At 53.8% G+C, this 25,848-nt stretch overlaps 1 protein-coding gene across 9 annotated transcripts in view; it reads left to right on the top strand.

Annotated features, from left to right (window-relative positions):
* The first annotated feature begins 493 nt into the window (after positions 1-493).
* The window catches only part of P4HA2 (prolyl 4-hydroxylase subunit alpha 2), a 34,257-nt gene continuing 8,902 nt past the window's right edge, over positions 494-25,848 (top strand). Inside the window, exons 1-13 of one of the 9 annotated variants that reach the window (XM_054717810.1) lie at positions 494-576; positions 1,082-1,215; positions 2,003-2,106; positions 3,318-3,553; positions 9,889-10,012; positions 10,656-10,752; positions 11,652-11,803; positions 14,416-14,553; positions 18,671-18,910; positions 20,332-20,525; positions 21,291-21,467; positions 24,900-24,970; positions 25,188-25,287. In XM_054717810.1, coding sequence (XP_054573785.1) covers positions 9,931-10,012; positions 10,656-10,752; positions 11,652-11,803; positions 14,416-14,553; positions 18,671-18,910; positions 20,332-20,525; positions 21,291-21,467; positions 24,900-24,970; positions 25,188-25,287 — 1,251 coding nt within the window. In that variant the 5' untranslated portion in view covers positions 494-576; positions 1,082-1,215; positions 2,003-2,106; positions 3,318-3,553; positions 9,889-9,930. The other 8 variants (XM_054717803.1, XM_054717805.1, XM_054717808.1 and 5 more) reach the window with 8 other exon arrangements.

The raw sequence follows: 25,848 nt of genomic DNA, 5'->3' as shown, positions 1-25,848 counted from the left end.
CCTCCCGCACCCCTGCCGGAGGTGAGGATGGGCAGGGGCCGTAGGAGAGCTGTGTCCCCTGCAGGACCTCCAAGGAAACGGGCACACTGAGGCCAGCGGAGTGAGCCAGCATCCAGGGACGCCCCCCACAGCACGGGGCCGGGATGGGTGGTGGCCCCCCTGCAGCCGCCCCGGGGCTGGGGAGGCGGGAGGCGGAACCCCCAGGTGGGAGTCGCCAGAGGGGTGCGGGCGCGGAGTACGTGCGGCGGGCGGCAGGCGGCATGAAGGACGCGCAGCGGCTCCCGCTGCCCGAGGCCGGCTCCCGGCTCCCGGCTCCCGGCTCCCGGCTCCCGGCTCCGCGCGGTCCGGCGGCCGGGCTGCGCGGGGGGCGCTGGCGGCGGCGACCCTCGGCCGAGAGCCTCCGGGCGCGGAGCCAGGGGCCGGGCGGGCTCGGGGCGGGAGGTGGGGACGTGGCAGCGGCTCAAGCGGGCGGAGCCGGGCCGGCGGCCGGGAGGCGGAGCCGCCGGGAGGAGGCGCCGAGCGGGCCGGGCGCCGCCGCGGGAGGTTCTAGAAACGCCGGGAGCGGCGCGTGTCCAGGTGAGCGCAGTGCCTGCCCGGCCCGGGCCCGCCTCGCGCCCCCCGCCGCGGGGCCGGGGCGCAGGCCGGGGTCGCGGGGCCGTGCGTCCTGCCCCCGCGGGGCCGGGGGTCCCGTGGCCGCAGCGCGTTCCCAGCGCAGCCCCGCGCCCTCCGCCCTGTGTCTACACCCGTCTGGGTTCCTGCCCGCCGCCCGCGTCTCCTCCCCGGGCTCGGGGTGGTGAGGTCGGCGCGCCCTTCCTGCTGTCCCCTCGGCGGCCGGCGGGGCGGGCCCTGCGCTGTCAGGCTCCCGGGAAGGAACGGCCTGGCCGAGGCTGCCCGAAGTTGGTCCCCGAGGGGCCGCTCCTTGGGAGTGAGGGCCATCTTCCTCCCTGCGAAGGGCAAAGGCTGGGGTCTGTGCCCGGACCCGCCGGCTTGGTGCTCACTACAAGACGGGCTGTCGTAGGAGAAAGTTGTGTGTGTGTTCTGCCCCCTCCAGACATCCCTTCCGAATGTTTTTCCTCAACAGCTGCGGAAACCTGGGATACCTACCTACCTAACTCTACAAACGGACCCTTCCGTGTCAGAAGCTAAGGAGCTGCTAGCCCAGGGCGCAGACCAGCTGGACTGGAAGACGGCGAAGCCCAGGCCCAGAGCAGTGGGGTGAGTGCTGTGCTGGGAGGGAGCACCGGCTCCGGGTAGCTGGTAGAGGACAGATGCTTCAGGTCAGAGGGCTTCCTGGAGGAGGTAACTTATTAAAGGGAATGGTCAGATGAAGGCTGAATATACCATAGGATAACCTGGACAGAGGAACAGCCTGTGTGAGGGAGCAGCCCCCCCCCCCGCCCCCCAGCAAGGTGATGGGGGAAGAGACACTTGTGGGGTAGCTGCCCATGGACCCCGTCCACAAGAGCTTCAAGTGAGGGGACAGTGCCTCGCGCTGAGCCTTGGAGGGTGCTCAGTGAGCCCTGGCAACAGGAGAGTGGACCAGGGCCACAGGGGTGGGCCCCTGGCCTCTGCATTCCAATCCGACATCTTTAAGATGCTATAGAACAGCAGAGGCCCTTCCAAGGCTGAGATCTGTGTCTTCTGCTGGAGAGTGACACCTTGTGTTTCTTGATGGAAAGCATGGGAAGCCTGGCAGCCGCAGTCCTTCTGCAGGAGATCCTGGCCCCGAGAACGAGGGATGGGGAATGTCACTTGGTAGCTTAGGGCATTCTCAAGTGTCTCAGAGTTTGCAGAGATCCCCTGTTCACCTCAGCACGTATAGAATGTTTTTTGCAAGCTGTTGCTTCTTCTCAGCCCGTGTCACATCTGGGGCAATAGATTCCCATAGTTTAGTTCTCTATGAAATGAACCAAGATTTCCTCTGGCTTGTGCTTAAACTGCTCCTGAAGTGTCCAGGGTGCAGTGCTCTCAGCTTCTTTTTTCCCCCTCTTCTACTCACCAGATCTTCGGGCTGTGAATCCTTTTCTGGTAGTGCCTCCTTATTCTCAGACGGCCAAGCGTGTCCACTATGTGGCCCTGCCAAGGGAGCCACGTAGCAAGGATGGAGTGAGTTGGCTGGGGGCCTCATCCCAGAGATGCTGTCATACTGGGCCACCGTAGGTCTCAGCAGGCAGACATGGTGATGACTAGTCTGTGGATTCTGATAGGCCCTTCTACCCTGCTGCAGGCTCTGACATGGGATGCCCAGGAGAGTATTTACTTTGCTGGTTTAGCCTGGCCATAGCTGATCTCTGTTTGTTCCTTGAGTATATCCTGTGTGCCTGGCTTCTGCTTAGAACATGCCTGGGGCCGGAAAGAGGGTGGTGGAGGAGGAGGTGGCAGCACTATTCTTGCCCGTGGGTAGCTCATAATCTCTCTGAGATTGTTGCTTCACGCTGGCAGCTGGCCATGTGCCAGGGGAGGAGCCCAGAAGCGAGTGCTTATCAGACGGAGAGGCTGCGAGGGTGCAGCCCTGAGGAATGAGTTGGGTGAGGGAATCTGGGATCTACTCATTTCCTGAGAGAGCCTCACTTTTTGACTCTGCCTTCCTACATTATTGGGAGGGTCTGAGGCCCATTTGTGGCCACGTTGGCTGATAGTGTGCATTGGGCTGGTGGGTGTGTCCCTGGATCCTGGGATCTGTCAAGAGTTTAATTTTATGCAGATGGAGGTTGGCAGGAAATGCTGTGATGCAGGCACGTGCAGCTGGATCCAGAAAGTTGCTCAAATCTAGCAATTTGGACTTTTGAAGTGCTCCAGGCTGGGACACCAGCCTGTCCTAGAGCTGAGAGGGCTGGCTGGTGGCTCCTGTGGCCTTGGGTTTGTGCTGGGGACGTGGAATGAGGGATATAGTTTTTATTCTTAGAGCAGAGGGAAATGAAAAATATAGCCTAGACTTCTTGGAGCTGTGGAAGAGAGTTTTTAAGTGGTATCACTGCAACACAGAGGATTAAGTGTTTGGGTAGTGACTACTCCGGCTCGGGTAGGATCCGTCTGAGCCTGATCACAGACCAGTCACTGCTCCTGAGGGCCAGGGTGTGACCAAGATCCTTAGGCCTTGTACTTGTAGGAACTTGGGAGTGAGCAGGTCAGAGGCATAGAAATACATGAGCTCCTAGAGTATTGGCCCAGTGCCCTACGTTTTGCCAGAGAACTTCCCTTCCTTGGTGAGACATAGAGCCAGTAATTGACCAGTTCCAGGGTTATTCCCTGTTGGCTAGTGTGCTGCATTACCCCTAACTCCCCTCTTTCCTGAACGAATGTTTCCTCTCTTTTAGTATTCCTGGGACCTGGAGATTGCCCAATTTTTGCCTTGTTTTCATCTTCACTGATCCCTACACTGGACCTTCTTCCTCTCTATCCAGGGATCAGCTTGACAGCTGGCTGATTCAGGTCTACTGATGTTCCTGCAGTACCCTGGATGCTGGTGACTGGAATAAATTGTGCCTGGTGCTTCTGGGCTGCCCTCTGACCTCTGTCATCTCATTCAGTCCTCACAACAGCCCCATGAAATGTAGGTCCTAACATTATCACCATTATATAGATGGGAAACCTGAGGCTGAGAGACCCATAACATTATGGTCACAAAGCCAGGAAGTCATGGTGGAGCTGAGATTTAACTCGGGCTGTCTGGCCCCAGGGTGGGTGTGCCTGCCTACTGGACTATACTGCCTTGCCCTGAGCTGGGCTGGCTGGTCGTTTGTGAGGTCATTCGTGATGGGTGTCCAGGGCAGGGGTGTCTATCACCTGCACTTGGGGCACCATGTTCCTGTCTTTTGGGTCCATGTTACTGTCTACCACAGATGCCATGAAGTTGCTTTGTGGGTCACAATAAAGTCCTTGACCAGAGCAGGCCTGCTGTACTAGGGTTAAGTGTGGCTCCCCTTTTTGGGAGGCCCTTGCGCTGTAAGCCAACAGATGTTACTGAGGAGGATTGAATGGCAGCAGCATCTAGTGGAAAGCATGTTTTGGGTTTGAGTCTCAGCTCTGCCAGTGATTTCCTGTAGCATGCCAGATGTGCAGGAAATGCTTAGGCTCAGCTATCTATCTACTAGAGGCCCGATGCACGAAATTCGTGCACGGGGGTGGGGTGGGGGAGGGAAGGTCCCTCAGCCCTGCCTGTGCCCTCTCACAATCTGGAACCCCTCACTCCTAACCACCTGCCTGCTTGCTCCTTACTGCCCACCTGCTCGCTCCTTACCACCTGCCTGCTCGCTCCTTACCACTTGGCTCAGCACTCCTTAGCACTGCTGTGGAGGCGGGTGAGGCCGGCTTCTGGCTGAGTGGCGCTCCTGCTGTGGAAGTGCACTGACCACTAGGGGGCAGCTCCTGCAGCGATCGTCTGCCCCCCTGGTGGTCAGTGCACGTCATAGCGACCGGTCATTCTGGTCGTTCTGCCATAAGGGTTGCTGGGCTTTAATATATATAGACTAGAAGCCCGTTTGCACGAAGATTCGTGTAAGACATTCATTCACATGGCTGCCTGCACCAGTTTTCCGCTGGCACCGGGGGGACCCAGGCCTTGGCTCTGGCCACCGTCTTCCGCCTTCTTTCAGGGTTGGGGCTTGGCCCCGAGCGGCGGTGGTGCGGGGCAGGCGCTGCCCGCCCCACACCGCCAGCAGCGATCTGGGCGCCTCCCGCTGGCCTGGTTCCATCAGCCATTCAGCATTCGGAGCGGTGGGAGGCCCCACCCCTCCCGCCGGCCTGGGTCCGTCAGCTGCTCAGTGATGGGGGGTGGGGCAGCGCTTGGGTGCCGCCATCTTGGTTAATTTGCATAGCGTCCTGATTGGCTGTGGGCATAGTGAAGGTACGGTCAATTAGCATGTTACCCTTTTATTAGGTAGGATAGCTGAAATGGAGATGATAATCTTGTTTACAAGATTTGGGTGAGGATTAGAAGGTAGAGATGAAAGGTTTTTGGAAATAAATATAGTGGTTATCTTAGCCTAGTTCCCATAAACCAGCCCGAGGCAGAGCTTAAGTGCTGGATGCTTCATTGGAAGGTGCACTTGCAGGGCAGCCAGAGTGAGGGAAAGGCAACTGAGGCAGCAAAGGCTGGGAAGCAAATTCAGGATGGTGCTTTAGCAAGCTGCCCGGTCTGCACAGAGCGGCACCAGTTGTTCAGCCACGTGGGACATCTCTGTGCGAGCTCTACAGAAAGTCCATGTGGCAGGACAGTTTCTCAGTGGAGGCCTGGAGAGGAAATTCATCTGCTGACCTCCTCCGTCTTCTGCCCTTCACTGGTCAGAGCTGTCTCATGAGGAGTTAACTCCCTCTGCTCCTGGGGTGCACTACCAGGGCCCTCCAGCAGCCACTGGGAAGGTGGATGTGGCCTGTCATTGGAGTCCCAAAGTAGTGGGAAGAGCCAGAGATTTGGAGCCTGACTGTCTCCTCCACTTGGTCAGAGGCGAGTCAGTGGCCCAGGAGCTAGGTGAGGCCACGAGAGTTTGAGACAGTACGTCAGGTGCATCCGCACAGTGGCATGCGGATTGTGTCCTCGTGTGGAGTTCCTTCTTGGGAGTTAGCCTCACCTAGACTGCCAAGTCTCTGCCAAGATAGTGACTGAATAACCAACTGGGCTCTTGCAGGTCGATGTTTACAGCCTTCTCTGCTGCTTCATTGCCTGTTTACTGACGCAGGAGACTGTGGTGTTGATGGTTCCCAAGTGGGAAGTACGCATCTACATGTTCATGGACGGGAGAGAGAAAGTGAAAGATAGATAGAGATGAACACCTAGGCTTCATTAGGTTCTCCGTGAAGGACAATATTTTTCTTGTGAGGTAGTAGTTGAAGGTATGAAACCTGGAGCCATGAGATGGGGCTGGAGAAGGCAGTGGGGCCAAGTCACGCAGAGTTCAAAAGGCTCTTACAGCTGAGGAGTTTAGACTTTATCCTGAGGGCATTGGCGAGCCTTTGGAGGGCTCTTGGGGAGACTGAGACGAAAGGAGGGGCTGCAGTAAATCATGCTGGCTGCTTTGTAGAGCAGAGGTGGGTGGGAGGCCAGATGCGATGAGAAAGCAGTGCAGGCGGGGGCCAGCGTGGCAGCAGGAGGGAATTGGGGATGGCTCAGACCAGGTGATGACTGAGGCATGGCATTAGGTAAGGAGAGGAGGGTGCCTCCCATCCTTCCCCGGGGTGCCAGTGACAACAGCTGTGGGCCTGGCGGGGCCTGCTGGAACCTCTGCACAAGTCTAGGTTGTCCTCTTGACTTTTCCATCCCGGAGTTGGGAGGCAGAGCCACTGGGGGGAGCCCTGTTCGGGCAGGTTTGGCTCCTTTACAGGCAGCCTCTTGTTCAGTGCCAAGCAAGACCTGTTCTCAGCAAACCCATGTTCTGTCTCTAGGCTGTTAAATATATTGTTAGAAGGCAAGCTGTTGCATTTGGGCTGCAGCTGGGAGCTTGGCAGAGGTTTCTGCCTGATGAGGTAAGGGGAGAAGCTAAGGACGCTCGCTGCTGGTTTGCAGCTGGAAACATCTTTCCACGGCCATTTGGCCAGGTTGTAAATGTCCTTTCCAAAGAGAAGGCTTGTTGGGGACTCTGATGGTATGTCTTGGAATTGCCTTGTGCTTACAAGCAGTGCCAGTCATCTGGTGGGTGGATCACTGTCACCGAGGTGTTGGCAGGACTTGGAGTACCTCCCTGTGGGGGTCCAAACTTGGGTTGCCAGTTTGGAGTCCATCGGAGAGGGCCTGCTTCGTTTTCTTTTCATTTTAAGCATATTAGAAAATACGTTTCAAATTTCCCTAGAGCTCCTTGTAGAAAGTTTAGGTAATACAAATAAGCATAAAGAGGAAGATAAAGGTATTTCTCTAAGATACAACTAGGTTTATGACTTTCTTCTTGCATATGTATGTGTATATTTATAAATTTACATATATATGCGTGCACGCACACACACACACACACATTTTTCCTTGTAAAATGAAATCATGGAGTACATATGTTTGGGAATCTGCTTTTCTCACTTAACAGTATGCTTTGATCTTCACTCCATGCTAATATGCATATGGTATCCATTCGTATGCAATCCACAACAATCCTTTGTAGGGAAGAAATGCACAGTCTTCTGTTGTGGTAGTTTCCTAACTTGAACAAATCTGTGGTGAAGTGTTATTTGTTGAGTACCTGATACGGGCCAGACATGGTTCTAAACTCAGGATGCAGCTCAAATAAAACTCAGTGTTGGTTTTCTGTTCTGGCTCAGCGCCGCTTTGTTTTTCATAAAAAGAGGTTTCACGTTGCCCATTTCCAGGCCAACATGGATTTCTGAGGGCACCTGGGAGGGCTTCCAGCAGCCCTGGACACTTGGTGGGGGCACAGGGCAGACACACAAACTCCCACCTACTCTGTCCCAAGTGAGCTCTGAGTACAAGTATGAGTGGGATGGGCTGGCATGTGGGTGGTTGGCCTTGCCCACACTGTGGGACACAGCCTGTCTTGGATGTTGCTGCCTCCCAGCCTGACCCTTTTTGTACAACGCCTTTAGTGTCCAGGGGCCTAAGGCCAGGAGAAATGGTGGGGCTCCGGGGCACCCATGCCTGCGGTGGCAGTGTTGATTGTAGCGGTTCGGGGGCTCCTTGGGGGTGTCTCGCTCTCTGGGCCAGCAGAGTCGGTGTCCCCCTCCTCCATCAGAGCAGGACTTTGCAGGCTCTTGGGAAGCCATTTCCCAGAACCCTATCTGATATTCTTTGGAGCTCTGCCTCCAGGCTGGGATTTGTGGATGGGCTCAGTCTAAGCCAGGCAACACATTCCAGAGAAATGACAGTTGGTATTTGCATAACGAAGGAACCTGGGTGCTTCTTCCTATGTGCTGTAAGGCATGGGCCGTGGACAGTGTCACCAGGGCGGTGTGAAGGGAATGGAGAAGCTTCCCCCTCCCTTGAACTTGTGCAGCTGTCAACACATAGGGGAGAAGCGCCGGGGTCCCCCACTTCCAACCGTGTCTGGTCTGGTCTCCTACAAACTTACAGAACGTGCTCTCCTGAGCTAGTCAAGCCTCTTGAGAGATAAGGAACAGGCACCACGCCTGTGGAAAGGACTTGTGTAAGCAACAAGAAAGGCCTTCTGGAATCCTGGGGCGGAGATGCAGTATGGCAAGCCTGGGTGCAGACCTGTGGCTGCAACAGGGAGGACCCGGACCCCACCTTAGAGCTAGCCAGTCCCGCTCCCCGTCTCTCTGTGAGTTGCTTTCCTCTGCTGCCCTCACACGATGTACCCCTTAGCATAATACTCCCTACCCGACTGCAGATTCTGGGCTGAAAGCTCTTGTCCCGCGTATCTCTGGGCCCCCAACACGTAGGGCACTGATGGGCGTGCTGCTGGCTCTGTAGACATTGGGCAGGGACATGAACAAATGATGTCATTTACTTCTTCTCTCCTCTTTCTGATACAAGAACCCGTTTTGGGGGTGGGGGGTGGGGGTTGTGGTTGAGCTTCTTGGAGCCTCGCCTGGAACTGTCGTGGATTGGAATTTCTTCTGAAAAGGTGAGGTGAGGAATAGTGGGTGTGATAAACTAACATTAGTCAGCTCAGACTTAGAGATGTTCGATGAGGCTTACATTCTGGAGGGAAGCATTTTTTTGTTGTTAATCCTCACCCGAGGATATTTTTTCTATTGATTTTTAGAGAGAGTGGAAGCGGGGGAGAGACAGAGAGAAACATCGATGTGAGAGAGACACATCGATTGGTTGCCTCCTGCATGTGCCCCAGGCGGTGCTGGGGATCAAGCCTGCAACCCAGGTACGTGCCCTAAACCAAAATTTCTTCTGAAAAGGTGGTGAGGAATGTGTAGACGATCTAACCACTGAGAAAACTGGGCAGGGCAAGGAAGGAACATTTGTATCTTCTTTATTTTCCTTGTTTGCTTTAAGTAAATTTCCTGTGGGGCTTGGCCGAAATAGAGCAGGAAGAGGAGGGACTGGCAGTTGGTATTTACATGATGTATGCTCAGACGGGTGCTGGTCCTCCATCATGCCCGGGCTGCGTGGCTGAGCTCAAAACGGCGGGCGTCCGAAGCTTCTGGGTGTACTCAGGTCCACTGCCCGTGGGGCTGGCCCCAGGTTGGGCCTGCTGCCTTCAGAGCTGGTCTGGCTTTTCTAGGCTGATGAGGAGGTAGCAGCTGGCTTCTTACCCAAATCAGCAGCCCAGCCCAGCACAGCCTGGGGTTTTGGTCCTCTGTGGATGATGTGTTTTTGTATCTGGTGTGCCTAGTTCAGTGCCTGGCATATGTGAGTCTTTCGTAAATATTTGTGAATGGTGCCCTGCCAGTGAGGACAGCATCTGCCAAGAGTGCCTGGTCCCAGACTGCTCTCGCTGTGGCCAGGTACAGACTGGCAGGGGTCAGCTTTTATTCCTCTTCTGGCCAACGATCAGCTGTACACTTCATTTTGGGTGTGGGTCCCCGGAGTAATACTCTGTCAGTGTCTTTCTCTGTCATCGTCTCTCCTCTGATGTCAGTCTTCTATGGGCAGGGCGGCGTGTTATAGTTGGGTCCCCAGCACCTGGCACTGTCTTGGTACACGAGTTGGAAGGAAAGACAGAAATAGATAAGCCGTCTGTGAAACAAGGAGGTGTGGGCCAGAATCTCAGACTTACAGATGTGAGAACCAGCGGTGACGGTGCCCCATGCGGTTTAGCTTTCCCATATTGCCGATGGCTGCCAGGAGCCAAGCGGGCAGAGTCTCTCCCAAGGGCACGTGGCCCTGGTTTACCCCCTGATGGCTCTAGGTATCCTTAGCTTCTGTGTGCTAGGTCAGGGTTTTTGCGTGTTTGAATGTGTATGTGTGCAGTGCACATGTGTATGTGTCTCCTCACCTAATTTTGTTTGTTTGTTTTTTTACTGTTGATCCAGTGCCTGTCACTGAATACCTTGCAGACACTACCCTTTGTGACCATGGAGCTCCAGGTGTCCGTGTTGCTGGTGGCCTGGTTTGGTGTCCTGGGCTGTGTGCAGGCTGAATTCTTCACCTCTATTGGTATGTGTCCACAGGACTACCACCTACCTGAGCAATATTTGGCTCACGTGCCAGGGTGAGATGGCCTCACCCACTGGTTTTGACCAGTTCTAGGGAGAGTGGGACTCGCAGAGTTGCCGGTTCCTCTCTGAGGCCCTGATGACCTGCTTGTCTGGGAGCCAGCTGTGTCAGCCGGGCCCCCTCCCTGGGAAGAGCGGGCTCCTCCCGGGCTGCCTGGCCTTCCTGTCTCCCTCCCAGACCAGAGAATGGTTCTGAGCAGAGAGCATTCTGAGGCTGGTGGATCCAGCTCTTCTCCTTCTGGCCTAAAGACTCGGAGCTTGTTTCCATGTGATGAAGCCTCCAGGATGTCCATGCTCCGGTGACATGACCCATCTGTGTGATGGTGAAAGAATGAGATTTGGGGTTTCTTCCCTAAGGCACCCCCAGTGCATTTACCTCACATCCCCTAGGGCCTCACCTCTCTTCCTGAAGCTGGGGGCCTGGACCGTGTGAGTTCCTAGGTCCCCTTTAATTCCAAGTCCCCATGAGAGCTGACCTGCTCATGGCCCAAGGACTTGCCTCTGTGAGGATGTTCTATGCCCCAAGGAAGGGGACTGGACATCTCTCAGCCATTCTCACCGGCCCTTTCTCCTCTCCCTTGCAGGGCACATGACAGACCTGATTTACGCAGAGAAGGACCTGGTCCAGTCTCTGAAGGAGTACATCCTTGTGGAGGAAGCCAAGCTCTCCAAGATTAAGAGGTGTCTAATGTCCCAGGTCCCCACAACTACCCTGAGTCAGCCCTCCTGCCCCCCAGGGGGTGCCCATAAGAGGAAGCCAGGCGGTTACTTCATGCCAGTCCTCCAGGGTGGCTCTAGTGGGCTGAGGACTCTGCTTTTTCCTTTCTATTTAAGAGTCTCTTTGTATACATTGGGGTTCCCAGATTTTATCTAGATTAAGGGGCTGGAAGGATTGTGGGGAGTTATATATTCATTTTGTTGTTGTTAATTCTCACTGGAGGATGTTTTCCCATTGATTTTTAGAGACAGTGGAAGGGAGAGGGAGAGACAAAGGGAGAAACATCGATGTGAGACACATCGATTGGTTGCCTCCCTCATGTGTCCCAACTGGGGCCAGGGATGGAGCCTGCAACTGACAACCTAGGTACATGCCCTTGACTGGAATTGAACCTGGGACCTTTCAGTCCGCAGGTTGACGCTCTATCCACTGAGTCAAATCAGCTAGGGCTTCGTTTAAAAAATATACTTTTTTTAAAATTGATTTATTGATTTCAGAGAGGAAAGGGGGGGGGGAGAGAGAGAGAGAAGAGAGAGAGAGAGAGAGAGAGAGAGAGAGAGAGAGAGAGAGAGAAAGAGAGAGAGAAAGAAAGAAAGAGAGAAACATTGATCGACTGTCTCCTACACGCTCCCTACTGGGGATTGAGCCTGCAACCCAGGCATGTGCTCTGACTGGGAATCAAACTGTGACCTCCTGATTCATAGGTCAACGCTCAACCACTGAGCCACACTGGCTGGGCTGTATTCATTTTTTATTGCCTCTTGATGAAAAGCATCCTAAATCTCACCAGGAAAATTACCACAGGTCAAGACCCTTGTGGGTGGGTGAGTATGTTAACCTTCCTTTTCCTCTGGTTCCACAGCTGGGCCAGCAAAATGGAAGCCCTGACCAGCAAGTCGGCTGCTGACCCCGAGGGCTACCTGGCCCACCCTGTGAATGCCTACAAACTGGTAAAGAGGCTAAACACAGAGTGGTCCTCGCTGGAGGACCTTGTCCTGCAGGACTCCGCTGCAGGTGAGGGGCAGGGAGCAGGTGCTTGGGTGAGCAGGCATGTTCGTGTGCTCGCGCCTGGGGAGTGTGTGTCTGAACGTGTCCTGGGACTGGGTGTGGGTGGGCATGTGCAGTGTGTGAACATGTACCCTGTCACCTCACGACGCTCTTCACCTGTGTGGGACCTGGTGATCGGGTGTCTTTGTTTTTTAATATGTACTAGTAACCAGTTCTTGCCTTTTCCTAGTGTTTTCACTTCTCTTTTTGGGTAGGATTTTTTTTTTTCTAATTATACTTTAGTAATACATTTTTATAAAAAAGTTGGAAAATACACAATCATATAAGGAAATTATATTTCTTAATCCAATTGCCTAGTGATAAGCACTCAAATTCCAGTGTTTTTACACATGCATATACATGGAAAAAAAAAAAAAAAGGAGCCATACATACTAGTATATGCCAGGGATGCAAGCTCACTTGCTCTGAGGGAACAAATGATCTAACAGAAGTGAGTCAGGTGGCTGGGTGCTGGGGCCAGCTCAAGCCTCATCTAAATTCATTCCCATTCATATCTTTTATTTTGTTTTTTAACTTTTCCTCCCTTTATTTATATTTTTAGATATGAAACATATCTGTTGACGGATTTGTGACATAAGATTATACTGTTTTCCTGAATTTTGCAGCTTCTCTATATGTCCATTAAATGTTCTTCTGAAACATCATTTTCATGGCTGGGCAGTAATGTGTCATACTGATGTGTAAACTGGTCAAGTCAGTGGACGTGGCACTGTTTTCAGATCATCAGCTGTCTTGTACATACATCTTTGGTCATTTTCTTAGGATTCATTCCTAGAAGTGGTATTTGCAGGTCCATGGACTTCTTTAAAGCTTTAACTGTGCTTTGTGCTTTCACTGTGATAGCACTTTCTATGCTTTAACATTTTCCTCTGAACAGGGGATGGTGGGGTGGGCCCTCCTGCCTCCCAGCCCGGGACTCGGCCTCCAGGACTCTGCCTCTTCTCCCTGCGTTGGGAATGCTGATTAACTTCAGTCTACTTGTGTCTCTGGCTGAGGCATTTCAGTCCATGTGGCCAGACTGGGTTGGGCTTGGCTGGAGGGAGGGTGGCCTCTGGGGAGAGATTGGTGAGCTCAGCCGGGCTGGAGCCGTGCCCAGTGAGCTCACTGCTTCCAGAAGCTGTGGCTGCCTTTCCCAGACCCCTGCCTCCCAGCCTGGGCCTGTAGCTCAGAACTGACTGTTCCTTCTGCACTGTGGAAGATTAAGCCTGCTTAGATGACCACCTGCTCGGATGACCTCCTGTCTGCTTGGATGACCTCCCACTCTCCATTCTTGTTTTCATGCCCCACCCCCACCATCAGCATCTGTTTTCTTTGGAAAATCTTACAATTACCTGGAGGAGACAAGATAGGCCCATAGAACAATAGGTTCTTTTCCCCTCTACCTTTCAGAGTTCTTGCCCCTGAAATGAGGGGGCATGTTGCAGTGTGGCTTTTTTTTGGGGGGGGTGTGTATTTTTTCCTTTCACTAGATTATGAACTAGCGTCCCTGACCGTGCAGTCACGAGGAAGACAGCATTGCAGCTTCCTGGTCCCTGGGTCCCCAGGCAAGGCTAGGAGTGGATGTTTGAGCCGAGGCTGTGAGAGTAGGTGGCTGTGGGTGCTGCTGCTTTGGGGAAGAGGCTGGGAAGAAATGGCTTTGGAGTTCCCCTCCCAGCTCTCAGGTCACAGGCAGAATTGCAACCCTGCACGAAGCATCTTCCTCCTGCTGGAATACTGAGGTTGCAAGAGGTGCAGATCTTGCTTTACAGCGAGGGCTTGCAGTCCCAGAACAGCCTCCTTGGGGTACTTCTGCGGTCAGGGGCTCTCCCAGCCTCCAGGCTGTGGTCTTGAGCACTACAGTTGGGTAGCTCCTGCCCTGTGGTCACAGCAGGTCTGGGCGTGGGGGAGTGCCCTAGAGAGCATAGCAAGGCCCAGTGTGGTCTCGGAACCATGCTGGGCTGGTGCAGCCTCACCGGCCTGGCCTGGCTACAAGATACCTGGCCCCTAATCCAGGGGGTGCAGATAGTACCATGCCTCTAGGACTGTCATCATCATCTTTCTGGATGGTGAGAGCCAGTGGTCAGTAATGAGTGGTCAGTTGGGCTCCCTGAGTAGACTACCTCTGTCCCTTGGGCTCCTCAACTTGAGACCAAGGCTAGAAGTCTGTGTTTACCTGGTCAGCCCAATATTCCTGGATCCAGGTTTTCCATGTGATTCATTTTCCCCTGAGTGGCCAGCAAGGCCTCCCTGATTCCCCTCTTAGTTGCCCTCTCTGGCCTCCATCCCTCCATCCCCACTGGTCTGACTGAGTGCTTTGGAGCCAAGACTCCCCCTGTCAACCAATGTATGGGGCCATCTTTCTGTTCAGTCCCAAATGAACAGCACTACAGTGAGGACCAGAAAGGAGAGGTCTCCGGGGACTGGAGCCATTGGCAAGGCTTCCTGGTGGAAGGGCAATAGCATTTGATGGAGGAGCAGGGAAATTGCAGAGACCCTCCAGTGAGTGCCTTTCTGGTCCCAGGTGGAATTCTGCCCCTGGATCAAGGGTAACTTCTTGTTCTCACTCTCTCCCTTGGAAGGTTTTATTGCCAACCTCTCAGTACAGCGGCAGTTCTTCCCCACTGACGAGGACGAAACGGGAGCCGCCAAGGCCCTGATGAGGCTTCAGGACACGTACAAGCTGGACCCAGACACGATTTCCAAAGGGGAACTCCCAGGTACCTCGCCACTCTGGGCTTTGCCTGTCCAGTCCAGCCTGTGATTCTGCTACGGTGTCTGGGCAGGGTTGGAGCCACTGCCCGCTTGTGGTCTCCCCGCCCAGGTGGACCGTCACCTCTGGGGGTGAGCCTCTCTTGGGTTTCCAGTTGGTGCCAGTCTCCCCTTCCCATGGAAGCCGTCTCCCCAGAGCCCTGCCCCACGGCCTCCCTCCCTGTATTGGCCAGTTCCTCTCCTTCTGTACCTCAGAGAAAGCTGAGGCTACGGCCCAGACCCACTTCGGCCCCCTCCCTTTGATTTCTTCTTGCCCAAGACTGATCTCTTGACTCCCACCCTGTGTCCCATGTGCCCTCAGTTGCAGTTCTGTCCCTTTCATTCTGTGCGTACCGCTCTGGGCCCTACCTACCCCTGAGCTCACACACAGCTCCGTTCTAGCTCATCTTACCAATCTTCCCTCAGGATCCAAGGCCCTTCTGAGTGTCTACTGCCGATCTAGTTCTTTTCCCTCGTAGTGAAGCTGCTGAACAGACATCTCGTTTCTCTCCACTTCCTTGATTCCCATGCCCTCCTGAGCGCACAAAGTTTGGCCTTCCCCTCCCCACTCCTGCCCGCCAATCCTGTAGCTGTAAGGTCACCAGTGGCCACTCAGCCTGTAAAACCAGAGGACAGCTTTCAGGCATAATGTTCTTTAACTTTTCTGCGGCATGTGAAACACCGGTTGCCTCTTTCTTCCTGATATTCTCCCTTCCTTTGAATTCTGGGACACTGATCTCTGTCCTCTCTCTTTTGGCCTCTGTGGTCATAGTCTGTTTTGTTTTTTGTTTTTCTCTCTCTGTCTCTCTGTCTCTCTCACCCCCCCACCCCCACCCCCAAGGCCCCTTTCCCACTGATTGCTCCCATGTATTTATAAGAAGATATGGAAGATATATTGAGTTGGGGGGGGGCATTAGAGGCCAATAAACTCAGGATTCAGTTAGACTCCATTAAACCTTGGATGCCACCTCACCCAGGGGGACCCTGGAGGAGGTACGAGCACAGGAATCATGGTTTGTGGGAGAAGGAGGCTCTCTGTTGTTGGGTGGTCAAGGCCTAGAGCCCTAGTACTGAGGAGTCTGTGAACCAGCACTTTGGGGTGTAGGCTTCTCCTTAGACACCCAGGCCACACGACCAGAGAGAAGGCAGCTCAGGGCACCTGTGAGAAGAATTGATGAGAAGAGGGAGCCATCCAGGCATTGGTCTTTTACCTTCAGTTAACAGACCCATCTGCGTCCTAGAGGAGTGAGAGGTGGAGGGAGTTATTCCCTAGAATTCCAGCCCTACCTCGTGTCCTCCCTACATACCTTCTCCAAGTGAGCCCAGCCAATTCCATCATTTGAGGAATCATCTGTACATGGATGACATCCAGATCTGGGTTCCTTGTCAAGGCTCATCTCCTGAGCTTCCAGCCAGTGTAGACAAATGCCTATGGGACATCTCTACTGGGATGTTCCATTGGGCTCCTCAAAATTTACATGTCCCAAACTAAAATCCTCATCCTTCTTACAGCTGTCTACCCCTCTCCCTCACCCTTTATCTCAGCAAAAAGCACCTCCGTCCAGACCTGGAGAGTATCATGCTAAGTGAAATAAGTCAGTCAGAGAAAGACAAGTATCACATGAGACGCAGATGGGTCTGTTAACTGAAGGTAAAAGACCAATGCCTGGGTGGTTCCCTCTTCTCATTGCTCTGAGCTGCCTTCTCTCTGGTCTCGTGGCCTGGGTGTCTAAGGAGAAGCCTACACCCCAACATGCTGGTTCACAGACTCCTCAGTACTAGGGCTCTAGGCCTTGACCACCCAACAACAGAGAGCCTCCTTCTCCCTCCTTCTCATATGTGGAATCTAATCAACAAAATAAACTGATGAATGGAGTGGGTCCAGAGATATGGAAGCATGGAAGAGAGTGTGGAATCTCAGAGGGAAGGTGGGGGAGGGTGGGTGGATGGGAGATAATCAACCAAAGATCTTGTATTCATATATGCATAACTCATGGATGCAGACAGTGGGATGGAGAGGGCCTGGGGTGGGCTGGATGGGGTCGATGGGGGAAAAAAGGGAACATATGTAATATTTTCAACAATAAAGATTAAAAAAAAAAAAAGAGCTAGTTTTCTCCCATCAAAAACAAGCACCTCCATCCATTGGCTGCCAAAGCCAGAATCTAAGGCCTGTGGGTTCCACCTCCCTAATGTCTTCTGTACTTGGAGGCCCTGACTCCAGCCTCTGATCACTTCTTTCTCAATTGTATTGTTGAAGTACCATTGTGACTTGTGTATCTCCAGCTCACTCCTACGCGTGGTCAATTCAGGGCTAGACCTAAATTCCTCCTACGTGTGGTGTTTGAGGTCCTGCAGGGCCTTCTCTCTCTGGCCTCCCTGCCCATTGACTGTACTAAGCTTCCTCACCACTCAGCTCCTTTGTTCTCCCCATGCCCTCTGCAGGAACACCTTTACCCACATCAGCAGGCCTCCATGTCTGATTGCCCTCAGCACTCAGACAGCTCAGCTGGCACTCCAGGGAGCACTCTCTAGGGAGCACTTTGCAGGGGGTAGATATTTGAGTTGGCTTCTGGGGAAGATGCTGAGTATCTGTGAATCATTTGTTACATTCTTGGCATCTGTGAGACATGTTGATAAATGCTATAGATAATTATAATCCTAGGGATCATAGGAGGTATCTTCATACATAATTTCTTTGAATTCTTGGCACAAATCCTCTAATATCGATGTTATTATCTCTATTTAGAGATAAGAGGACTAAGACTCAGAGAGGCTAAGTAACTTGTCAACAGTCACAAAGCAGGTGGGTGCCATAGTGAAACCCACCCTGTCCCTCACCCAGCCCCAGCCCTCTCAGCTGTGTTATACTGCCTCCATCAATGCGGGTTCCTGGGCCTACAGAGCCAGAGGAGCTCTGTGGAGGTCCATGGAGCGTGGACAGGGGCTCAAGGAACCCCCTGCCCTAACACAGAGGCTCTGGCCTGCCTACGGGCTCCATGTTGTATTTACTGCCCCCAGCTTCCTATTCCACATTGTTCCTGAGCCACCAGGGCGAGCAGGCTCTGGTCTCTGAAGCAGCCAACCCTGTGCAGCAGGGGTCTCATTCCATGCAGAGCCCCATCTTGGACATCAGGCAGAAAGAGCCCACTGAGAGGAGGCTCTTCCATGTCATCCATGTCCCAGTTACTGTTAGCAGGGTTGTAGGGAAGCTCCTTGTTTTCCATGGCGGGGCGGGGGGGAGGGGGGCGGTCACAGCTCCTTCTTGCTCTCCATAGGACCTGCTTTTATTGTTCTCTGAGGAGCACACTCACAGACCCTCCCACCTTGCCCCCGCCTTAAAGCCTGCATCTCCCCATGGCTAACACACCACATCTTCTTGATTTTAAACTATTTTCATGGTCACTTCCCAGGGCTCAGCCCGCAGTGGAGGACCTGTGGTCACAGGACCTGCTAAAATGATGCTCAGCAAGTTCCCTGCCACCTAACGGCCAAAGCTGGCACTGCAGCCTTGGCTCTTGGCCTCCCTCGGTGCCTGTCTCCTGGCTCCTGCTCCTTCTTTTTCTTTCACCTCTTAGGTCCCTCCCGGTGTTATTCTTCCTCTGTCCTTCCCGTATAGGTGCACCCTGGGGCTCTGGTCTCAGCTACCTTCCCTGCTCTTTCCTCAGACATGGCTTTAGATGCCACCCAAGTTCTGTTTTTTATATTCAACTAATTTTTTTACTCTCCAGACTCACACGTCCAGCTGCCCAGCAGATACCTTTTGTGTGGCTCACAGGACATTCATGCTCTCCTGAAAACTACTTCTTGGCGGGTTTCCTGGGCTCCTCTGTAGCAAAGGCCCCTTCCCACTGGGGAGAAGGGGAGTCTGAGGCTAGGAGATTGGCTGTGAACCCAGCCCAAGGTAGGGCCAGCCTGGCTGTGCTCACTGTAGCAATGGCCCTTTGAGGTGTGTGGTCTGAAGCCCTGGTAAGGCTCTGCTGGGATGATGCCCCCGGCCAGCGGCCCGGGCTTCCTCGACGTGGCAATCTCTGTCCCTAACACAGAGGCTTTTTGGTGCCTGACCGTTTGCCTGTCCTGCTGCAGGAACCAAGTACCAGGCAGTGATGAGTGCAGATGACTGCTTTGGGATGGGCCGCTCAGCCTACAACGAAGGGGACTATTACCACACGGTGCTGTGGATGGAGCAGGTGCTGAAGCAGCTGGATGCTGGGGAGGAGGCCGTCACCACCAAGGCCCAGGTGCTGGACTACCTGAGCTACGCTGTCTTCCAGTTGGGCGACCTGCGCCGCGCCCTGGAGCTCACCCGCCGCCTGCTCACCCTTGGTAAGAAGATTCTAGGGGAAGGTCCGATTGGGGTGGGCAGCTGGCAGAACTGGTAACTCTACTGGCCACTAGCTGGCCATTCTCCTACGGTTGAGCCAGTCTGACTTGTCCACTGGCAGTGACTAATGCCTCACTGCTTTTGGACCCAGCCCAGCTACCAGCTAGCTCCTTAACCAACTCAGTTCTGTTTAGGGAATCCTCCTTCATTTTAGGAATCCAGTGCTGCTATTATGTGCACCTGCTCTTATGCATGATGGAGGTTTCATTGTAGTTTGAGAGTACGCTGTACTCCAGGGTTGCTGCAGTGACAATGACCTGACCCTATAGTTAGAGGCCTGAGGCCTACCTGGTGGACTTCGCATGGCATTAGTGCTTTAGGTGTCTTGTGCTATGGGACTGAAGGAGATCAAAAGCACTGTTTTTGCCCTGGCCGGTGTGGCTTAGTGGTTAGAGGGTTGGCCCACAGACCAAAGGGTCACAGGTCCAATTCCTGGTACCTGGGTTGCAGGTTCGATCCCCGGCTCCAGTTGGGGTGTGTGCGAGAGGCAACCAGTCGATGTGTCTCTCTCACATAGTTTTTCTCTCTCTTTCTCCCCCTCTCTCCACCCCTCTCCTCTTCTTCCCCTCTCTCTCTCCCTTCACTCTAAACATCAATGGCAAAAATATCCTGGGGTGAGGACTAACTAACTTAACTAACTAAATAAACAAAGCACCCTTTTAGTAACATGTGGGAACATCATAGTCTGGAATTTCACAGACCAGCAAAGACTTTCTTATGCTGATGCTTTTCACGAGTCTGATGTCAACTCGCATAGGAGTGTCCAGCAAGACTGATGTGGGAAGAGAGCTTTGTAGATTCTGTCATGTTAGGAAGAGCCTTGGACAGGGAGTCAGGAGACCTTTGGGCTCGAGTTTCCTCGTCCGAGGGGGCGCACAGCAACCCTGCCACGCGTGCTCCTCGTGTTGTGAGGCCCACACGCTGAAGCTGTGGCAGTGCCACGGAGCTGTTCGTCTTGCCGGTATTTCAGCCTGCCTTCTAGCTGTGCCAGCATGTGATGTGGTCACCAGGGGTGGATGCACTCTAGGGGACAGGTGTCACTGACACACAGCCAAGGCGGGAGAGGAGGCGGGACTCCGGACCTGTGTGCTTGGGACCTCCGGGGAGGCCTGAGAGGACAGCCCCCTCGATGGCCAGCCAAGTGTGCCCCCTTTGCTGCTTCCTTCTCGTCATTGACCAGAGCAGAGAGGACATCTGCTGGATTTTCCGCTCTGACTCGCGAACCCTGGTGAGGCGCTGTGGAAGGCAGGATGCTGCCTGTGAGGGAGCTGCTGGGAGAGACGCTGCTTATAGAATCGTTTCTCTAAATGACCTAACAGATGTTTGTGGTTTCCTTTTCCTTCTTGTGCTTTGCCTTTTCTAGACCCGAGCCATGACCGAGCTGGAGGGAATCTGCGTTACTTTGAACAGTTGCTGGAGGAAGAAAGGGGAAAAATGGCATCAAATCAGACAGAAGCTGGACAAGTGCCCCAGGACAGCATCTACGAGAGGCCTGCGGACTATCTGCCCGAGAGGGACGTCTACGAGAGCCTCTGTCGTGGGGAGGGCGTCAAACTGGTGAGACACGTGGCTGGGTCAGGGGCCCGGGCTGTGGACCCGGGCTTTGGCTCTGGACAGGCAGATTTGGAGAGGAAGTTTCTCTGTGGGTTATTTTTTGGCATCTTCCCTAGTTCTTTGTAGTATCTGCTGAGGGTGACGTGTGGACGTTCTTTGAGATACAGGACAGGAGACTTTCTCCCTCATATCTCAGGCAGATTTTCAATCCTCTAAGTTATTACTGAGCTTCCCTCCCCACCCCAACATGCCCAGTTCCTGTTGGGAAGTAAACCCTGAATGTGGACGTTGCTCAGGCCCCAAGGGAAGTCCTGGTCTCTGTAGTAGAGACGGGACAGTTGCTGGAACTCGGCAGTTGCTAGAATTTGGTGTCGGGTATCACTGGCCTTAGAGCCCTGGGATCCCGGTGCTTCCTTAGGGAGGCTCAGGTGTGGGCAGTCTGGGCCTTTTCCAGGCCTGAGTGCCTCGCTCCCACTGGCCCTTCCTCCTAGAAAGGCTCCCCATGCCCCAGCCCTTTACACCGACTCACACCTCTGTGAAAAAGGTCAGGGGTCACCCTGTGCCATAGAACTTGGGAAAGAAGAAACATTGCCTGATGTTTGGGGTATCATTTTATCCCCATCAAGCTGAGGGGTTTTGCTTTCTTCTCTGGTGGGTGGGAGGGAGCCGCTGCTGGACACAGGGCGTGAGACCAGTGTCTGCAGCCAGCCAGCCTGGAGCAGGCTTTAGGACTCACTCAGCTCGGGGCTGTTGCTCTGTGCTCCCCAGACACCCAAGAGGCAGAAGAGGCTTTTCTGTAGGTACCACGATGGCAATAAGACGCCACAGCTGCTCATCGCCCCCTTCAAAGAGGAGGACGAGTGGGACAGCCCGCACATCGTCAGGTACTACGACGTCATGTCTGACGAGGAAATCCAGAGGATCAAGGACATCGCAAAACCCAAAGTAGGTGTCTCTGCAGGTCCTTCTTGGGTCACTCATTCCTGGCACCGTGGGGCAGTTTGTCGCTTACCCAGCTGGCCTTGGCCGGTGTCCAGCATGAGTCCGCTGTGCGGGTGCTGAGGTGCTGCAGACTCAGCGTGACCTTGTGGGTCCAGTGGGGAAGGAGACTGAGGAACCGATGTGGACAGCCAGGTCAGCTGAGCAGAGCACAGCTGCTAGGATAGAAGCGCACACAGGGGCCAGGGCAGGCGCACGGTGAGGAGTGTCCGCTTACCTGTTGGAGCTGGTGTGTGTGGGTGAGATTTTAGGAGGTGCTGCCCGGCGGGGTCCTGTGGAGCTCCTGATATCGGGACTGCACAGGAGAAGAGTGATCATTGTTACAATAGTGAGTCTTCTCATCCAAGAGCCTTCTGGGTGTCCTCATTGATTCATATCTCTTACCGCTGTCTTCATCAAGCCCTGCATATTTCTTCTTACGTCTACTCCTAGGTAGTTTTCTTGTTACTGTAACTTCACTTTGTTTCTTCATTGTTATATTTTTACTGGTTGCATTGTTATATATTAGTTTGCGATGATATGGTAAACTGTTGATTGTAAAGTATATTTCATAGTAATAGCTAATATTGATCGAGTTCTTGAGTGTGACACGCCCTGTCCTCAGTGCTTAGGTCTGCTAAGCAGGCTGTGTCCTTATGTTCCTCTTCCCCACGCGGAAACTGAGACTTGTGCAGGTCACAGCTTGTCACTGAACTTACTCCTCATTCCTCTTTTGGTCTTCAGCTGATTCTCTTGGGTTGTTCAGATAGTCGTATCACCTGCAACTTAGAAAAATTTTGTCTTCTTAATATTTATAGTTCTTTTGTTTTTAATGCCTTAGTGAGCTGCCCAGAACTTGTGGAGCATTGAAATAAGAGGCATCCTTGTCTTGTAATTAACTGGGAATTCTTCTGGTATTTTACTGTAAAGTATGCACTTGGCTATTAGTTTTGTATATGTGTCATCATACGATAAAGTTACTTTCCTATTTCTAGTTCATGAAAGATTTGCTTCCATTTGACATCTTTCAAGGAGAACTGCTTGCTGCCATATCCCCACCGCTCCCCTGTCACTGGTGATGAGCGGGGAGGACTTAGCTGGCCCCGCTATTGCTCTGCTCCTAATAGGATTGTAGTGGCCAAGAGGAAGCCTAGGTTCCTGCCCTGCGCCCTGGACCTCATCTTGGAGTGACCTTGACTTGGGGTACTACCGTCAGTTGTATCATTGATGTGGCCGAGGGAGGTTCCAGCCAGTATGTGTGGAGAAGGGGGACCAGGACCTCCCCCCTCAACCTTCCTTGGCACTCTCCGCATCAGCTCCAAAGCCCTCCAAGGAAGTTGCCGGGTGAGAGCGCCACTGCTGTGTCAGAATCTCCTGAGAAATTCCTCACATGTTCCTTAGACCCAGGCAGTGAAACACTTCTGTGTGTGTGTGTGTGTGTGTGTGACGGGGTGCACGCATGCACGTGTGTGGCAGGCGGGGGCCGTGGAGGGGATGTTGAGAAAACTTGTCTTTGAACAGAAGCCATGTGAAGAGCCACACATGCTGACCGCTCCTTTTCCGGAGCCTGTGAGGGACAGATGCTATGCCGGCTTTGAAGTGGGGCCGACGAGCTTCACTTGGCCTGTGGGGAATGCTTGGCAGCTGCCTGGGAGTCCCCAGTCTGTTGTCAAAATAGCCCTGTCTGTCCTGGGGAGCAGAGCACAGCTGTCAGGTCTCCTGTGGGTGTCAGGCCAGCAGGGAGGCTCCGATGCTTGGATGGGGTCTGGCTGCCCCCACAGTTGTCATCAGGGAGGAGCCGTAGGCAGGCGCTCAGGGAAGCCCCCGCCCGGGTGCACTGGCCGTCTTACCAGAACACGCTAGGGCAGCAGAGCGTCCAGGTTGGTTGATCGCACCTCCTGACCACTCTGGCCCATCTGCTCCTCTTCATCCCTTCTGCTACCCCTGCCCAGACTACCAGCATCTCTTGCCCTCACTTCTGCCTTGACTTCCCCACTGGCCTCCTTGTTCCCACTCTGGTTCCTCCTTACTCAACTTTGCACGAGGTGTCCACAGGGATACTTCTTACATTCAGGCTGTGAGTGTCCCTACCCTGTATGAAAGCTGTCCCTGTTTGTTATTTGCCACAAGGTCACATCTAGACCCAGTCCCCCCCCCCCCTGACCCCCACTCCTCCACACACACTTGCCTCTTTAGCCTATTCTCTTATGTCTAACTTATAACCCACAGACATAGTGCCACACCCATTTCATCCCTGGCCCTCTGCATTGCCGTTCCTTCCCTCTTCCTGTAATGCTCCCCCACTTGGCTAACTCCTGCTTACCCTTCAAGTCTCAGCTACATGATGCCCTCCTGCAGGACACCATTCTTGACCCTGCAGACTGGGCTCCCATTGACATTAAGCATGCCCCCTCCCAGCTCTTCCCATGCCGTGCTGCAATTACCCAGCTAGTTTTCTGCCTTCCTCGCTTGACTGAGTTGTCTGAGGGCAGGGGCCACGTGTTAGTTACCCAGCATAGTGCCAAGCACGGAGTAGGCACTCATGAGGTGTTTATTGAGATTGAGGGGAAGTTGGGGTGGGATGTCTGGGTCTGTGGTCTCACCCATGTGAGTTCATTAGGACAGTCTTCAGCTGAAGCACTGGGGGCTGGCTGTGGGCAGCAGGTCCTTCCTGGAGTGTATCGCTGCACCTGCCTATGGAGACTGGGGAGAGATGAGGTAGGTGAGGGCTGTGCGTGTATGTGAAGTGTACGTGTGTATGTGAGGTGGCTGGCTTTCAGGCAGCAGTTCACTTATGTCCCAATTCTATCATCTGACCTTTTGAGACTTTACCTAAGGGAGTGGAATCCGTGCCTCCTTATGTGCTTCTGCAGCAGCGGGAGGCAGTGTGAGCGGCGGCAGCAGGAGGCTGTTTAGGTCGGTTTCTTGGCAGAGGAGGCCACTGAGGCTCAGCAGGACTGTGGGCTTGACCAGGTTGAGAGGAGCAGGTTGAGACGCAGGGCCGCTGCCACAATTTGAATGGCAGGAGCAGCCATGCACAGGCTGTGCTCAGGCAGGGGTGGTACGTGGGCCTGGTGAGAAAGGGGGCTGTCTGGGAAGATGGATGGATGGACAAGCCGACTCCATAGGCATAACTCTGCAGACGGCACCAACCTGAGTGAAAACAAGGGTGGGTGGGGACGGATCAGGTCAGTGGCCAGGGTCTGACAGCAGAGCAGAAAGGTGGGTGCTCCAGACGACTTCACTGGCCTGGCTTGCAGGATCATGGGGCCTCGGCTAGAGCCATTGCCTGCAGAGCTTCTTCCCTCACTGGCCTGACGGGCAGATCTGGTCCCAGTCTCTCGAGGAAAACACTCAAGGCAAAGAAGGATAAGTCTGTCCTCTCTTTCTGCCTTCCAGCTTGCACGAGCCACTGTTCGTGATCCCAAGACAGGCGTCCTCACTGTTGCCAGCTACAGGGTTTCCAAAAGGTCAGCAGAGGTGATGGGGCAGGTGACTGTTCAAGCCCCAACTCCAGGGCCTCCCAGGCCCTACCCAGGGATTCCTTGAGGGAGGGTGGCTTGGCTTGTCCTACCTGTCCTACCTCCCCCGCTTAGAGCCCTCACCCACGCTGCCTCTGGGGAGAGAGTGCAGGACCTCATCCAAGCCTGGCTTCCCTTCCTCTCTTTCTCGCCGTCTTTTCCTTAGCTCCTGGCTGGAGGAGGACGATGATCCCGTTGTGGCTCGAGTGAACCGTCGGATGCAGCACATCACAGGGCTAACAGTAAAGACTGCAGAATTGTTGCAGGTATGGCTGGTCCCTGGGACCTGGGATTGGGCAGGGGTATTCCTGGATACATGGGCTCCCAAGGTGCCCAGGGCCAGGCTGAGGGAGGCCTGTCCAATAAACGGCATGACTGCATAATGCTGTGACTATGGAGTGACGTCACATTGGGAAGCCAGAATTAAGCATGCCTGCAGCATTCAACGGTTAACATTCAGCAAATGTCGATTGTCTTCTATGTGACTAGGAGCTAGAGGTCAGTGGTGGGCCTGGCAGGCCCATTCATGTCTTCTTGAATACAAGAAGCTGAAACCCTGAGTTGTTCCAGGGACACCTCTAAGAGAGCTATAAATACCTTCGGAGGGCATGGGGCTGAGTCCCGGTCAAAGGTTCTTGGAGGTAGAGTGCTCTGTGGTATATTGATAGAAGTGAGCGGCCTGGACCAGCTGGCTGGTGAAGGTGGAGTGCCTTTCTCTAAGTGCCCGCTGTGGAGCCTGGCCCCCTGCCCATCGCAGAGGTGATGGTGAAGACACGTGGCAGCACTTTGCTGGAAAGTTTTGGGTGAAGCTCCTAATAATGAAACCT

This window comes from Eptesicus fuscus, chromosome 6 (genome assembly GCF_027574615.1).
Source record: "Eptesicus fuscus isolate TK198812 chromosome 6, DD_ASM_mEF_20220401, whole genome shotgun sequence".
NCBI lineage: Eukaryota > Metazoa > Chordata > Mammalia > Chiroptera > Vespertilionidae > Eptesicus > Eptesicus fuscus.
The sequence above is the reverse complement of the archived record's forward strand: the minus strand, read 5'-3'. Positions and strand labels throughout refer to the sequence as shown.